The following is a 14,087-nucleotide window of genomic DNA, read 5'->3' as shown; positions in this document are numbered from 1 at the left end:
TTAATATAATATAAAATAAAATATTGAAAAAAAATTTAGGTGCGTTTGGAAACATACACTAAAAGTGCTTCTGTTTTAATAAAATATATTCGTGTGTTACAAAATAATAAATATTCCTTTGAAATGATTAGAAATGTGATATCCACCCCCAATCTTCTACTACTATATATTATTATCATCTAGAAAGAACAGTTGGCAATTAATTAGTGTCTTTTGTTAGTAGAGAAACAGAAGTTAATGAGTTATGCAAAAGGCACTTGCTAATTTTGTTACATCTGATTATTGAAATTATAACACCGTCACAAATAGAAAGAGGGTAGCTCTAACTGTGGTCTGCCCATAAATTTGTTTACACTTAATCAACTAGTTATTAATTAATTCGCTACTGTAAGTCTATTCATTTGGTGGAAGATGTACATTTGTCATGATTAATTGACTATCTAATGAGAGGAAGGTTTACGATTATGATGGAACATATCAGGTAATAGTTTTATAGGAATTGACATGTACGCGATCTAGATTCATGAGCCCTACTTATGTTGTAAAGGCCGAGGAGCTAGGAGCAACACTCATTTTTATAACCCTACTTATCTTCTGTTGTCGAGCTTTAAATTTCATGGTTAGACATTTTTGGCAAGATTTTAGAATTGAATTCCTTCTTTTTTTGTCATCTAAATTATTATCTGTTATGATTTATGAATTATGAAAGCAATTATACATTTTATTAAGTAATAATATTACATGATGTGGTTTTAGGGGGCTGTAACTAAGTACTTCTAAATTCAAAAACAACCACAAAAAATACAAAACGATTGTAACTAAGTACTTCTAAATTATAATACAAGTGTAAAATGTTTTTTTTTTAAATACTGAACTTATTTTTGCCCCAGTTAATTTATGACTGTGGTTTAGTTTTAGGCAAAGGATTTATAACGATGGGCCATACTTATCTTTAAATCGATGAGTATAGAAATGTATTAAAAAATTGGATTTGTATTGAATTAATCAGAGATGAATACATGATTTCTCGAAAAGATATAGTACAAATTGATAATTGTAATTCTAGCTAGGGTTTTTTCCAGAGGAAAAGTTTTTTTTCTTCATGTGTCTCGAGTTTTCTTTATAATTCTTTTCAAAATCTGAAATGCCGCTGTGTATCTCGGACCATTTCGTATTACACCGTTTCTGAGATTTTTGTAACGGTTCTGAACTATTATTAGACTATCTTTGACTTTGATTGGATATTTCGGAGCTCAAAACTCGTTTAGATCACATGTTCAAGATAACACTTAGTTGATCCGTGAGTGATTTAACGGACTACATTTTAGATCGATTATTTATCTGGTCTGAATATTTAAATATTTATTAGATTTAATGGGCCAGGCCCAATTGTGAAAATTTATGCTCCCTGACGGTCCTATTACAATCCACCCACACAGAACGAACCAATTAAACGGCAAATGTAAGGAAATTATCAAATTCGGTTTAGACCGGTTAAAGATTTAGGTTAATTAACTCATACTCAATCTTCCGTCTTCGACCTCTCGCAAACACAGAACCAGACACGTTGATCTCGACCTGATAGTAAGCTTTCTCCGACCTCATGATTGTTATTCGATCTAATTATATTTTCGGCTACGAGGTTTCCATTTCATTCACTAACTTGCATAAGTTAGAAGTTTGGGTCTAGTCAAGTCTGTTCTTTTCATGGACTTTCCGTTTTCTAATCTAATTGATCACTAAGGGTTCACAAGTTTGCATTTTTTATATCGATATATTGGGTTGCTCGTGAATACGATGATCGAAATGGCTGATTTTCGGATTAATCAAATTTTCATTGAGCTTAGAAAGTTATTGCAAAGTTAGTCTTCTTCATCCCCAAATCTGGAATATGTGGGAGCTCTGTTTTTCTGTTTAAGTTATCAATTGAGTTCATGAAATGTCTATTGTGTTCGTGTCTATGCTCTGAGAAGTTCCAATTCGTGTTTAGCTTAAACGAATAACGATTCTGCAATTTGGTTGATTGGGAGTTTTGTGATCGATCACATTCAGCTATGATACTAATAAATCTCTAACTTGGAATTTAAAACTCAATCTGGAGCTGAATTTTTTATCTTTGGAATGTTTAATAGGGTAAAGAAGATGAGTGGTGAAGTTGTCTTAGCTGCTAGAGTTTACCGTGACCTTCTTAAAGCTGTGGTGAAACATGTTGGAAAGGAAGACCACAAGGCTCATTTCACAGACTTTGTTAAGCAGGAGTTTCGGAAGAACGCACATGACCGAGAGAAAATTAACCTCGCACGCAATTACACATATCTTCTTAATAGCATTCACTCTCACAAGGTAAAGCCTTTTATGATTCTTAATGACATTGGCATTTTTCTTTTGAAGCATGACTATGTTTGCACATCAGTTTTGCTCCTTGATGATATCTAAATTTGCAACCTTTCTCTGGGTGAACATGATTTAAGAAGTATAAAACCGGTCACAAGAAAGACAGGCTTGTTTTATGTACATATACAGAGACTTGGTTGTTGTTATTTCTTGTGTTTAGAGTCTCATGGATAGGCAAATTGGTTATTGCAGGATCTGCTCTTCTCATACAACATTGCAGTTGATAGATCAGCAGAAATGAAACGAGTGCTTGGGAAATCTGCAGCTAGTGTAGGGCTTCGTCTTCCCGAGGTTTACCAGCCTTGATCATGCAGAGCATACACATTCCTCTTTGTCTTTCCGGGAGACAAGCCACTCTGGTTTCGTCATTTCTATGGACAGATCTTGGGTAAAATTGGAATAAGTGTGATCTTCTTTGGAGCCAGAGTGCTCTTGCATTGATAGATCTGAGATGGATGGATTACAATTTTTCGTTGCGTTGTTACCGCATTTGTTTTGAAACATATTCATGTTGTACGAAGCCACCAAAGTGAGAAGTGATGGCAAATTGTAATATAAAGAAGCCTCAGATAATAGTTCTGTTTTCCTCAGGATTTTGTCTGCTAGGTCTTGAAATAGCCTCTGACCTTTATCAGCATTCTATCTGATATAGTTAATGTTATCCAAAGAATAAGAAATCTCTCAAGTCTTGAAAACCGAAAGCTAAATGGAGAAACTTGTTCTCGGTCTATCTATATTTGAGTTACGTTGTTAATCATGGTAAACAAGATTATGATAAGAAAGTAGATAAAGACTAACAAACAACAATATGGGTTTTATCCAAATCTCGAAAAAGCTATCCAGCTATCCACCGCTTGAGTTTATCTGGTTATTGTATTTTTTCTGTATTTATTTTTATTTATTTAGTGGAGACTTCGATGCTGACACTTTTGTTTTCTTAATCATATATTCTTAATGCTCTGGTGGGTTTGGTTTCTCTTTCCCTTAATCTAATAGCTGAGATCAAAAGAGGCTTAGAGCTGAGCATAGCAAAGAAGAGTTATGGGGAAAGGAGGAATGTCTCTCGGAGAAGGGTCAAAGATTGAAGAAGAGAACATGGCTGCTTGGTTGGTTGGTATCAACACTCTCAAGATCCAACCTTTTCTTCTTCCTTCCGTTGGTAAGCCAAATTTCATTTTCATCGCCTTCTCATGGGTTTTGATTGGATTTTCTTGTGACCCCTTTGTTTCAATTTATGTTGGTAAAAAAGGTCCTCATGATGTGAGAGTTAGGATGAAAGCTGTTGGTATTTGCGGCAGTGATGTTCATTACCTCAAGGTACTTGCATATTCAGAGAGAATCTAGTGTTCTTTCTTTTTCCTTGATTTTTACATATGCTCGATTCTGATGGTGTAAAATGGTACAAAACAAGACCATGAGATGTGCAGATTTCATTGTGAAAGAACCAATGGTGATTGGACATGAATGTGCTGGGATCATTGAAGAGGTAGGTGAAGAAGTGAAGCATCTAGAGGTCGGTGACCGTGTGGCTCTGGAACCTGGTATTAGTTGCTGGAGATGCAATCTCTGCAAGGAAGGAAGGTACAATCTTTGTCCAGAGATGAAGTTCTTTGCAACCCCACCGGTTCATGGCTCTCTAGCCAACCAAGTGGTTCACCCTGCGGATCTGTGTTTCAAATTGCCTGAGAATGTGAGTTTGGAGGAAGGAGCAATGTGTGAGCCACTAAGTGTTGGTGTACATGCTTGTCGTCGAGCTGAGGTTGGACCTGAAACAAATATATTGGTAATGGGAGCCGGACCTATTGGTCTTGTCACTATGTTGGCTGCTCGAGCTTTCGGTGTGCCTAGAATTGTTATTGTGGATGTTGATGATAACCGTTTAACCGTAGCTAAACAGCTCGGGGCACATGGGACTGTTAGAGTGACGACAAGCTTAGAGGTTCTTACACTTTTCACTTCCCAAATCTTTCTGAAACATAGATGATCATCTGATTGTTTAAGATAAGAACTTGTTCCTTTTTACTTTTGCAGGATGTTGGTTTTGAGGTTGAACAAATTCAGAAAGCTATGGGGTCAAACATCGATGTGACATTCGATTGTGCTGGTTTTAACAAAACCATGTCGACTGCATTAGCAGCGACTCGATGTGGTGGTAAAGTCTGCCTTGTCGGAATGGGACACGGTGTAATGACTGTCCCTCTTACTCCTGCAGCTGCAAGGTAACTTCTTTTGACCATCAAAGAAAGAAACTTCCAAACTTTGAAAACAATCATATAAACCTGAAACAACTTGTGTTTTGGTTTTGAGACAGGGAGGTAGATGTGGTAGGTGTGTTCAGGTACAAGAACACATGGCCTTTGTGTCTTGAGTTCCTTACAAGTGGTAAGATTGATGTAAAGCCACTCATAACTCACAGATTCGGTTTCTCTCAGAAGGAAGTGGAAGATGCCTTTGAAACCAGTGCTCGTGGGAGTAATGCTATCAAAGTTATGTTCAATCTGTGAAAAAATACTTTGCTTTTCTAAGAACACAATGTTTCTGTAATAAGAATGATTCTGTAACTTTGTTACTGTACAACAACTATGAGATTCTGAATTCTTCTTGAATAGATAAATCCTTTATTCTGACAACCCCTGATCATACAATTCCAATCCAAGCATTACAAGACAGAGAGAGTGCTGAAATTGGACAAAACAGGGACCAAAATTCTCCCAATCCTGTCTCAAAACTACTAACATGGCACAATCTTGGCCACTTTGCCCAATCTCACCAGACCATGGCCTTTACTAGGAGGGACCAATAAGAAAGAGAAAAAAACTCAGTAGACCCATATATAATGGTACAAGAAGATCGTAGGAAAGAAACTCTTGACAAGATTTCGAACATTCTCAAGACGTTGGCACGGTTGGAGCAGTGGACCATTTCCATACTTTTACTTGACCGGTTCCATCACCGGTGAAAAATATTCCCCCTGGACCTATCTGGACTGACCGTATCTCTTGCTTTGCAAAGATTTTTCCCCTCTCCGTAAATCTAATCAATGAACCTAAGCTTTCAGAAAAAAGGAAGGCAGAATTGTAGATTCGGAAAAATAAATAACGGTTGTAAAAACTTACGATGGCAAGTCGTAGAGACGCAAGGAATTATCATTGCAAGAGCATAACAAAACCGGTTTGGCTTCTGCATCATGTACACCACAAAGAGCTAGCACTCCCTGAAACCAAATTTAGACATTTCAAGAACTTGTTAGTTACATTACATTACATGTCCTTCTTTGTGAAGAGAGGAAAAGAAACTATACATGTTCTTCTTTGTGAGTGTAAGTCACTTCTAAGTTGCCACCTTCAGTTGCAGCCCATATCTAGAGACCGAGGGAGAAAAAAAGTGTCAACAGGGGAAAATTGAAGTTTCCACAAGATAATTGAGTTAACGATGCACCTAACCTTGACTGTGTTGTCCAATGAGCAAGACAAAAGAAACTGATCCCAGCAAATGAGAGACATCACAACTGATGTATGATCCGTAAGCGTTTGTATACACTGAAGATTATCCAGGCTCCAAACCTACAAACATATAAACCACAAAACAGTTAACTAAACCATGATAAGGTACCTAAATAAAGTCGGTTTGCTCGAAGATTACTAGTACTTACTTTTATAGTTTTATCCATGGAGCCCGAATAAAGTCGGTTTGCCCCCACATATAAGGTAACAACTGCAAGAGTGTGGCCATTCAGTGACGCTGCCGGTTCAAAGCAGTTAGTGGCAGCATTATATCTCCATGCCAATATAGAGCCATCCTGCACAGAAAGTAAAGAACATATGACTTATTTAACGAAAAGCCGATATATAGATAGCTCTTAGCACAGATGCTTCAGCGCAGTGATCTCAGCAAGAAAAACTTGGAGTTTTACCTGTGTGCCAGCGAATAGTAGATCTGTACCCACAACAAGAGAATACACTTGGCCGACAGGTCCAGTGAGACTCTGGTCGACATTGGTTTCGATATTCCACGCCTGTATCAATAACAACAATAAGCGGTTCCTCAATATCTATTGTGACAGTCAAGGAATAGTAATGATAAGAGAAACCATACTCATAACTTGCCTTAACAAGATTTGGCATGCCAACCAATAGCCAAGGGCCTTCACTAATCACACAGCCAACCTCCCCACCAAGATTGAGTACGCTCGTACACTAGTCGAAAGAGAAGAACAAAAAAAAACAGCATCCACGATAAGTAAACTTAAAATAGTCTCTCACAAGATCAGCAAACCATTCTCACATACAAACATGCTTTTGACAAGAGAGAGTTGATCCATTGGTTCAAAGAACTTGATCAGGATCGAAACAACCAGAAACTTTTTTCCTAATGTACAAATTTTGACTAAACACTTCTGTACATTAATCGAAGGCGATACAAACAGTATTTACGATAAGTAAACTACAGTCACTCACAAGAACAGAAATGCATTCCTCAGAGACAAACACGCTTCTGAGAACCAGAACTGCCATTCAATAGTTACAAACATAGTTTTCTATCTAAAGAGGACAACAAGAACACCCATTGGCTCAAAAGAATTCGATGAGGAACGAGAAAAATCAGACGTTTCTTTCCTAATGAACAAATTTGAGAAATTCCCTTCTCTTAAGCTACTTTACATCACAACCTAACAATTCTATCAAAGATTCAATAGCATTGAGAGAAATACTATAAAACAAACAAAAAAGCTCCATTGAAAAAAAAAACAGAATCGAATCAATACCTGTCCAGAAGCACAATCCCAGACACGCATCGTCTCGTCTTTACTCCCAGTGTAAAGCTTATCAGATCCAGAAGGCAAAGCAATCCCACTCACGAGCTTCTCATGCCCATCAAGCTGAGTCAACAACGAGAAACCATCTCCTTTGCTCCAACAATGCAAGTACCTACACTTATCGCCGTAAGTACAGTTCCCATCGACCCAAAAGTTGCAAACTTTCTCCGTCTTCGTCACCGTCCTGTTCCCACCAAATCTCCCCCAGCTATTACTAGAGCTCCCGTTAAACCCAGGTCCTCTCCGGTGACTCGGACCGGCAAAACCGGATTCCTCAGCGACCCTTTTGTTCGTATACCCGCCTGGACCCTGACTCGGAACCGGACCCGGTAATTCTCGGTGTAGATAAGGGCAAGGGTTCCGATTGCACCGTCCCGCTCGCCAGTGGAAACAAACCTTCTGCCTTGAGTCAGTTGGTGGCGCCGGACGAGTCGACCCGCCGCCGCCGCCGAGTCGATTGAAGACTCGCTTGTTTCCTCCGTTCAAATCGAAATCCATGGCTTTTTTCTAATTGCCTCACACTCTCACTCTTTCTCTCGATTTGCAATAAATATTTTCTTGAAAAGGATCCGAGTTTGTTCAAAACCCGATCGTGAATCAAAATCAAGCGGCAAAATTGGAGGAAACCCTAGAAAACTACCCAACAAATCTCTCACGAGTAGGTTTTTCTTAATAAGCAAAATTTGGGATTGTTGTGAAAGAGAAGTAATAATTATGGAGAGAAAACTGAAAAGAGGAAGATAAAAATAAGAGTTTGAAGCGGATTTGTGTTTATAAGCTTCGGATCTTCGTGGAGAGGACAGAACTAGTAGCAGCGAGAGAGAGAGAAAGAGAGCGAGAGAGAGAGAAAGAGAGCGAGAGAGAGAGAAACAGTCGCGTCAGCTTGACACCAACTGTGTAGTTACTACTTTACCCCTCAGATGTTTTATATTTTACAGAATTGCTTTAAATGTTCTCTCGGTCTTGTATGTTTTTGTCTGGCTTTCGGTTAAATCCGGTTATTGTCCAATCCCTGTCCGCACCTTAAATTTGAAGTAGAAACTAGAAAGGATTGGACTTGGGAGTGTGTTTTATTGTCCAAAAAAGCATTTTGTAGGCTAATTCTACTTAGGATGAATTATGTAATCTATTGGATTAATACAAAAACTTTACAAACAACCAAAACCGGTTAAGCTGATTAAGCTTTTGGGTGGAAAATCAACTAACAAACTGAAAAAATAGACTTTTGTGAAAGGTTTTGCATCCACTCAATGAATTGCTTTAAAATTAGCGACCCAAGAGACCCAAACTTCTTGATTTAAAGAACATTTGAAGAAGAAAATTAGTGAGGAAACAAGTTTTCTACTGAAAAAAATCTAAGTGTGCTTAGTGGAAAAAAGAATGAACAGTATAATTAGATTTGGTTAATAGCATAAAGCTCACTCTTGCTGGCATTGTAGAGACAAAAGTAAGCAAATCCCATTAAGTCATTAACTCTGTCACAAACAACAATTAACCACAAAACATTAAGACATGTATTTTTACTTGATATAATCGGCGTGTATTAACACATCCCGGTCCAATCTAAACGAAACCAATCATTCAATGTTTTTGTTAATACAGACGAAAATAAAATTCATCATCTCAACGAGAAAACAAAACTGAAGAATTGGTAGCCGGGGAAACTAAAAGCATATGTAACGAGTGCAGGTTTTGGAGAATCAGAGGCACAGTTTCAAGCTTTTAGGGCTATGTATATGTTTCGTAAAACTTGATATATTATACATAGAAACCAACCAAAATCTATTCACAGTTTCAGTAACACAAAATTATATTATTTGATACTCTAATTTGATCAAAATTTGGTTACAATTTACAAAGAAAAACCGAGAAAAGAGATATTAATACGATTTATTAGACTAGTTTTCTCTTTGGTTCCCATTCTCGTTCCGTACCGTACTACCAATAAAAAAATTAGGCAAGGAACTTGGGACCAATCCTAGAAATCCAAATATTCTTTAAAAATTACCCGGAAAAATGAAAGTAAAATCATCCACTCAAAAATTCCAAAGTGACACGTCATCATCTCCCTCCAAGTCGTTTTGATTCCATCCAACTTCCGGCGGAGGCAAAAGCATCCCCTCCGCCATATTCTCCAAAAACCTCGGCATCCCAAAAACCGTCTCTTCGTCAATATAAATCACATCCCTTTCTTCCGCCGTCTCACCCACCGTCGTCTCCGCCGTCGTTTTCACTCCCTCCGTCGTTTCCATCGTCGTAGCCGTCTCGTTGTTCTGAAACGCCATTGCAGCCTCAGCAGCCGCTTTTTGAATTTCTTTAGGACAAGTAGAATCCGGAATCCGAAGCCGCGACGCCGAATCGGCAAAATTAAGACAAGCGGAGCGGCCACGGAGGGCTAAAGCAGCGACGTCGTGAGCACGAGCCGCCATTTCCACCGTCGGAAAAGTTCCTAACCAAATCCTCGATTTCTTGTTCGGCTCTCTCACTTCACAAACCCATTTCCCTGAGTTTCTCTGACGAACTCCTCTGTAAATCGGGTGACGTGTCTCTCGAAACTTCTTCCTCCCTGCTCTTTTCTTCGGACAGCTCGAAGCTAGCTTCGGCGAACACTCGCTGCTACCACCGTCGGAAACCGGAGATCTGTGGTCGGGAATCGAGAGGAACGAGTCTGAGAAAGCTGTGTAAAATGGATTCATCGTAAAAAAACAGAGTCTTGATTTTATTGGATAAGAGTGTTTAATTTCTCTTTCTTTCTTTCTTTTCTGTTTGTTCAGATGTGGAAACTTTTTGGAATTAATTATAGAAGTAAAAGAGAACAAGTTTGTTGTTTTTATAAGGTGTGAGAAAAAAAATCAAAGAGGGAACACGGTGTATCTGGTAACGACAACTGTCCCACGGTTTGTGACTGACACGTGTCCTTTTCTTTAACTTAGTCTTGAGTATATGTGTACTGTCTAAGTGTGTGCTGCCTTTCAAGTATTTGATGATTCAGTTTTTAAATGACTTACTGTTTTTGGATTATTAAATTGGTTTTGGTATGTTCGAGGAACGGGGACGAATAAGGGAAAAGGACAAGAGACGCTTTAGTTTAAAAAAAAAAAAAGAAAGGTAGAGGATGACGTCAGTAGGACACGGTTAGGATAGTTGGACCGAAACTGCTTTCTCTATGGTTCGGGAGGCGCGCCACGTTAAGAGGCGATGGTGCGTTCGCTGTCCAGCCACGGTCTGACCCACGCGCTTTTTTCATGTTGGTCCCTTATTGTTTATTTTGGATATTTTTTTTTCCGGCACCTTTTTTGGATATTTTTTTTTTCTCTCCTATTTGTTGTTTACTGAAAACTAGAAACTACAGTCAACTTCAACTATTATGCATTTTTTATTAGCAAGATTTTGCATACGTGTCTGGATTTCGCTGAGTTTCTTTTCTCTATGTTAACTCAAATGTTTAAACTAACCGTTTTTGATAATGACTTGACATTGGAAGTTTCAGTATAGTTCGGTTTGGATTTTTTTATAGGTTTTATGTAATGAACATGTCCAAAATAATAGGGCTAAGGTTTGTTTGGTTTAGGTAAAAAGATAATAAGCAAAAAAAATGTATACATAATTATGATGGCTTTCTCCATCAAACGAAGTTCATTCAAAATTATTACTTTAATAATTTAACTAAAAAAGCCGGGTTGGCTTGGTTTGTTTGGGTAAAAAAGTTACTCTCTTCTTCTGTGACTTCAGTTAACTTCGCAAAAGTAAAGCGCAGATTTTTGTTATTTTCTTACAACGGCTCTGATTGGTTGTTTATTTTCTTACAATGGATCTGATTGGTTGGCATTGTTAGCGTCAAAGTAATTATGATACTGTCTTTCGCCAAAAAGTTGTCAGTCAAGTAACAATTCTCAGTTTTGTCTTATTAGTTATACAACTTATACTCATATGAAGATTAAAGAATTTGGAATTCCAATAGACTCTATTTACAAGTAAAGATTGCTGAAGCATTTGCATCAAATTCAAGAAGAGTAAGCTCTGTTTCTTTGATCCGATTATGACAATTTTTTTATCCTACCCATGGATGTGAGTTAGCACTTGTGAGAGCACCTCAGTTTTGTAGCTATATACAAAACAATTCCTAGATTCAATTAACTTACAACCACCAGCGTAACCAAATTGGGAAGTTTTCAGAGATCAACTCATTCAACAATATAAGTCTAAACTCTTGATTTCAGAATATTGTGCTTCAACCAATTATGTATCAACCAGAGAGCTCTCATTTTCCGGTTTAGTTCCTAAACCGATAAACATTAAGAAAATGTAACTTAATCAATCATCACCAAAGAATCAAAAGCAGAGCTCATCGTCACTATCATCATCACTATCACTCAACGCAAAGTCTTCATCATCCTCCACCCACTCATCTTCCGCAAACGCAGACACATTAAACCTCCCAAACCCATCACTCTCCACCGTCATCTCCGCCGTCTCATCCTCATCATAAGACAACGAAAACAACCCATCTCCGCCGCCAAATCCACCCTCCTCCTCCTCATCAAACCGCCGTCTCTTCCCCGGAACCAAATCCGCTTCACCAATCTCCCCATTCTCCACTCCACTCCAAGGAACCCACAAATCAGCATGTCTCCCCAACGCTCTATCCCAATCACTAACCACCACAGTCCCAAGATCAGCCTCTCTTGCTTTCCTCAACATATCAGCAAAATCCTTATCATCCGATACCAAAACCAACCAATCAATCCCACGTGTCATCGAATGTTGTATCTGTCTCTTCACAGCCCAATCCGCCGCCTGTGGCTTATCCTCCACCGTCTTCACATAAACACCAGCTCGCCGGAGCTCCGCCTCAAGCCCGTACCCAACTTTCGGCGTGAGCAGCCTCCTCGCCGCCTCGTTATACTTCTCGTTCCCGGAAACGTAACGCTCCTTAAACTTTTTCCGTTTCTTCCCTTTCAGAGATCTCATCCGATTCACTTTCTTCTGCCTCTCCCTCTCGTGAAGCTGCTTGAAATGCTTCTTCAAATCGAGATTCGTTTTGCATTTCCGGCCACACACGCCGCAGATGTAAGGATCGATCGGAATCACTTCTCCTTTCCTCTCGGCGAAATCGAGGTTCCTCCTCGAGCGACGCTCCTCGACGACCCAGTGAGGCAAGTGGATGAAAGCGTGGCGATTCGCGTATGCGGAGATCTCGACGACTCGGCCGAGTTTCTCCGCGACTTGTCGGAGAGCCGTCGCTGCCTCGTACGGTGGACCGCGTGGTGGTTTGTTGTCGAGGTCCCATAAGACGACTACTTTCTTCTCCTTTGGAGCGAACACGCCTTCTTTGTTCTTTACCATATCGATTTCCGACGACGAAGCTGATTTGAGGCATGATTTGATCGGATATTGACGACGACGCGGAAAGGCGGCAAATTTAGGGATTGGGGATTTTGCATCGGAGAATGAAAAGAAGTGAGATTTCTGGGGAAAGAAGGGTTTTTGATATAGGGTTTCTAGCGAATTACAGAGTAAACTCATCGGAGAGATTCTTTTGAGCTTCGTGGACGCGATTCAGAGATGGTGTCTCTGGAAAAGTTTGGGTTTTGATTGTTATCGAGCATGACCGGCGAGGAAGACGACGGATGTGCGGATTATTCTGGCTGATAAAAGTTTATCCTTTTGCGTTTATTGGTTTTTCTTTTCTTTTTTTTGTCGTGTTTTTTCTTTTCTTTTCGGCAACTATTAAGTACACTAAGATTATTATTTATTATTTCAGGATAAAAGTTATCGTAAATTCAGTGTTTTTAAACCCGGACCGGACCGGCGGTCAGACCAGATTGGACCACAAACCAGAAGTGTAGCCGGGTTGAGTTGAAAACCGGATTGAACCGTCTAAAATTGGATATTAGGTAAACCGATAGAACCGTATCAAACCGAATTCAACTAAAAAACTTAAATCAATACTTTTTTACTTTTTTGTTTTTTTTTTCTAAATCCATATACAATTATTTGAAAAAAATTTATCAAACCCGGTTGAACCTAGTCTAACCATATTAACCCATGAACCCAAAAGTTCTCCCGGTTCGGTCAGCGGTCCGGTTTTAAAAACATTACTAAATTGGTCAACTGTTTATGCTCCTTTCTCTATATAGAAACATCTATTTAAGAAACAAAAATACCAAATTTCTAGAGGCAACCTAAAGTTGCTGTGTAGTACATGGAGCTAGTCAGCAAGCTCTACTCTGTTTTAATAGTTTATTTTCCTCTCCTATTAACTCCAAATTTCTTAAAACTGTGGATGGATTGAACCTTGTGAATTGAGTGTGAACCAGGTTTAGTATGGACTATAAAACATATTTACTCACCAAAGTATCAGACACTGATAAACGGTGGAATTATATCAGACCGGATAATGGCCCGAATCAATCAAATCAAAATTGTATTTGGCTAAGGAATTTGTTTATGGATCTTCCGCAGATCATAAGATTAGCAAAAGATAAGGGATTGTACATCTCTAATTCTCACTCGTACAAACAAATATAGACTTGGCATGTGTTTTTTCTCCTCTTCTTTTGTGTATATCCAGGTTTAGACTTTTGGTGTCATATCTTCGCTTTGTTTTTGGTTTTTGTAGATGAGTTTGGAGTACCCAAACTGGAGTTAATATGCTTTTAATCGCCTTGTAGAATCATGCAAATCCAACGACTCACTCTTCGCAGCTTCATATGAAAAGATTTACATCTCAAAAACTAATGCTCTATCTATAATAGTTGGACAAAACTTTGAATCTATCTTGAAGTGATTTATGAGCACCAAATTCATAGAAAAATTAAAGGATCTTTCAACTTCAATGCTTATAATTCTACAAACTTGCATTGATTACAGTATC

The 14,087-nt window shown here is 38.7% G+C and overlaps 5 protein-coding genes across 5 annotated transcripts; 2 read left to right on the top strand and 3 right to left on the bottom strand.

Annotated features, from left to right (window-relative positions):
- Positions 1–1,482: 1,482 nt before the first annotated feature.
- On the top strand, positions 1,483–2,984 carry LOC18016408. Its single transcript, XM_006401819.2, has 3 exons — positions 1,483–1,584; positions 2,133–2,343; positions 2,587–2,984. The coding sequence occupies exons 2-3, from the start codon at positions 2,143–2,145 to the stop codon at positions 2,698–2,700; spliced, it is 315 nt and encodes a 104-aa protein (XP_006401882.1). The 5' UTR covers positions 1,483–1,584; positions 2,133–2,142; the 3' UTR covers positions 2,701–2,984.
- Positions 2,985–3,333: 349 nt separating this feature from the next.
- On the top strand, positions 3,334–5,000 carry LOC18016409 (sorbitol dehydrogenase). The gene is made up of 5 exons (XM_006401817.2): positions 3,334–3,553; positions 3,644–3,711; positions 3,806–4,333; positions 4,426–4,613; positions 4,706–5,000. Exons 1-5 carry the CDS (start codon positions 3,436–3,438, stop codon positions 4,896–4,898), a joined length of 1,095 nt encoding a protein of 364 aa, XP_006401880.1. The 5' UTR covers positions 3,334–3,435; the 3' UTR covers positions 4,899–5,000.
- Positions 5,001–5,009: 9 nt separating this feature from the next.
- Positions 5,010–8,045, bottom strand: LOC18016407 (zinc finger CCCH domain-containing protein 63). Its single transcript, XM_006401818.2, has 8 exons — positions 7,160–8,045; positions 6,501–6,590; positions 6,308–6,409; positions 6,047–6,193; positions 5,838–5,957; positions 5,696–5,755; positions 5,511–5,608; positions 5,010–5,427 (listed from the first exon to the last, which is right to left on the bottom strand). Exons 1-8 carry the CDS (start codon positions 7,706–7,708, stop codon positions 5,283–5,285), a joined length of 1,311 nt encoding a protein of 436 aa, XP_006401881.1. The 5' UTR covers positions 7,709–8,045; the 3' UTR covers positions 5,010–5,282.
- Positions 8,046–9,071: 1,026 nt separating this feature from the next.
- Positions 9,072–9,976, bottom strand: LOC18016406 (dehydration-responsive element-binding protein 1D). The gene has a single exon (XM_006401816.2). The coding sequence runs from the start codon at positions 9,904–9,906 to the stop codon at positions 9,247–9,249; it is 660 nt and encodes a 219-aa protein (XP_006401879.1). The 5' UTR covers positions 9,907–9,976; the 3' UTR covers positions 9,072–9,246.
- Positions 9,977–11,379: 1,403 nt separating this feature from the next.
- Positions 11,380–12,921, bottom strand: LOC18016405. Its single transcript, XM_006401815.2, has one exon. It carries the CDS (start codon positions 12,734–12,736, stop codon positions 11,543–11,545), a length of 1,194 nt encoding a protein of 397 aa, XP_006401878.1. The 5' UTR covers positions 12,737–12,921; the 3' UTR covers positions 11,380–11,542.
- Positions 12,922–14,087: the final 1,166 nt, after the last annotated feature.

This window comes from Eutrema salsugineum, unplaced genomic scaffold (assembly GCF_000478725.1).
Source record: "Eutrema salsugineum unplaced genomic scaffold, Eutsalg1_0 scaffold_2, whole genome shotgun sequence".
Taxonomy (NCBI): domain Eukaryota; kingdom Viridiplantae; phylum Streptophyta; class Magnoliopsida; order Brassicales; family Brassicaceae; genus Eutrema; species Eutrema salsugineum.
The sequence above is the reverse complement of the archived record's forward strand: the minus strand, read 5'-3'. Positions and strand labels throughout refer to the sequence as shown.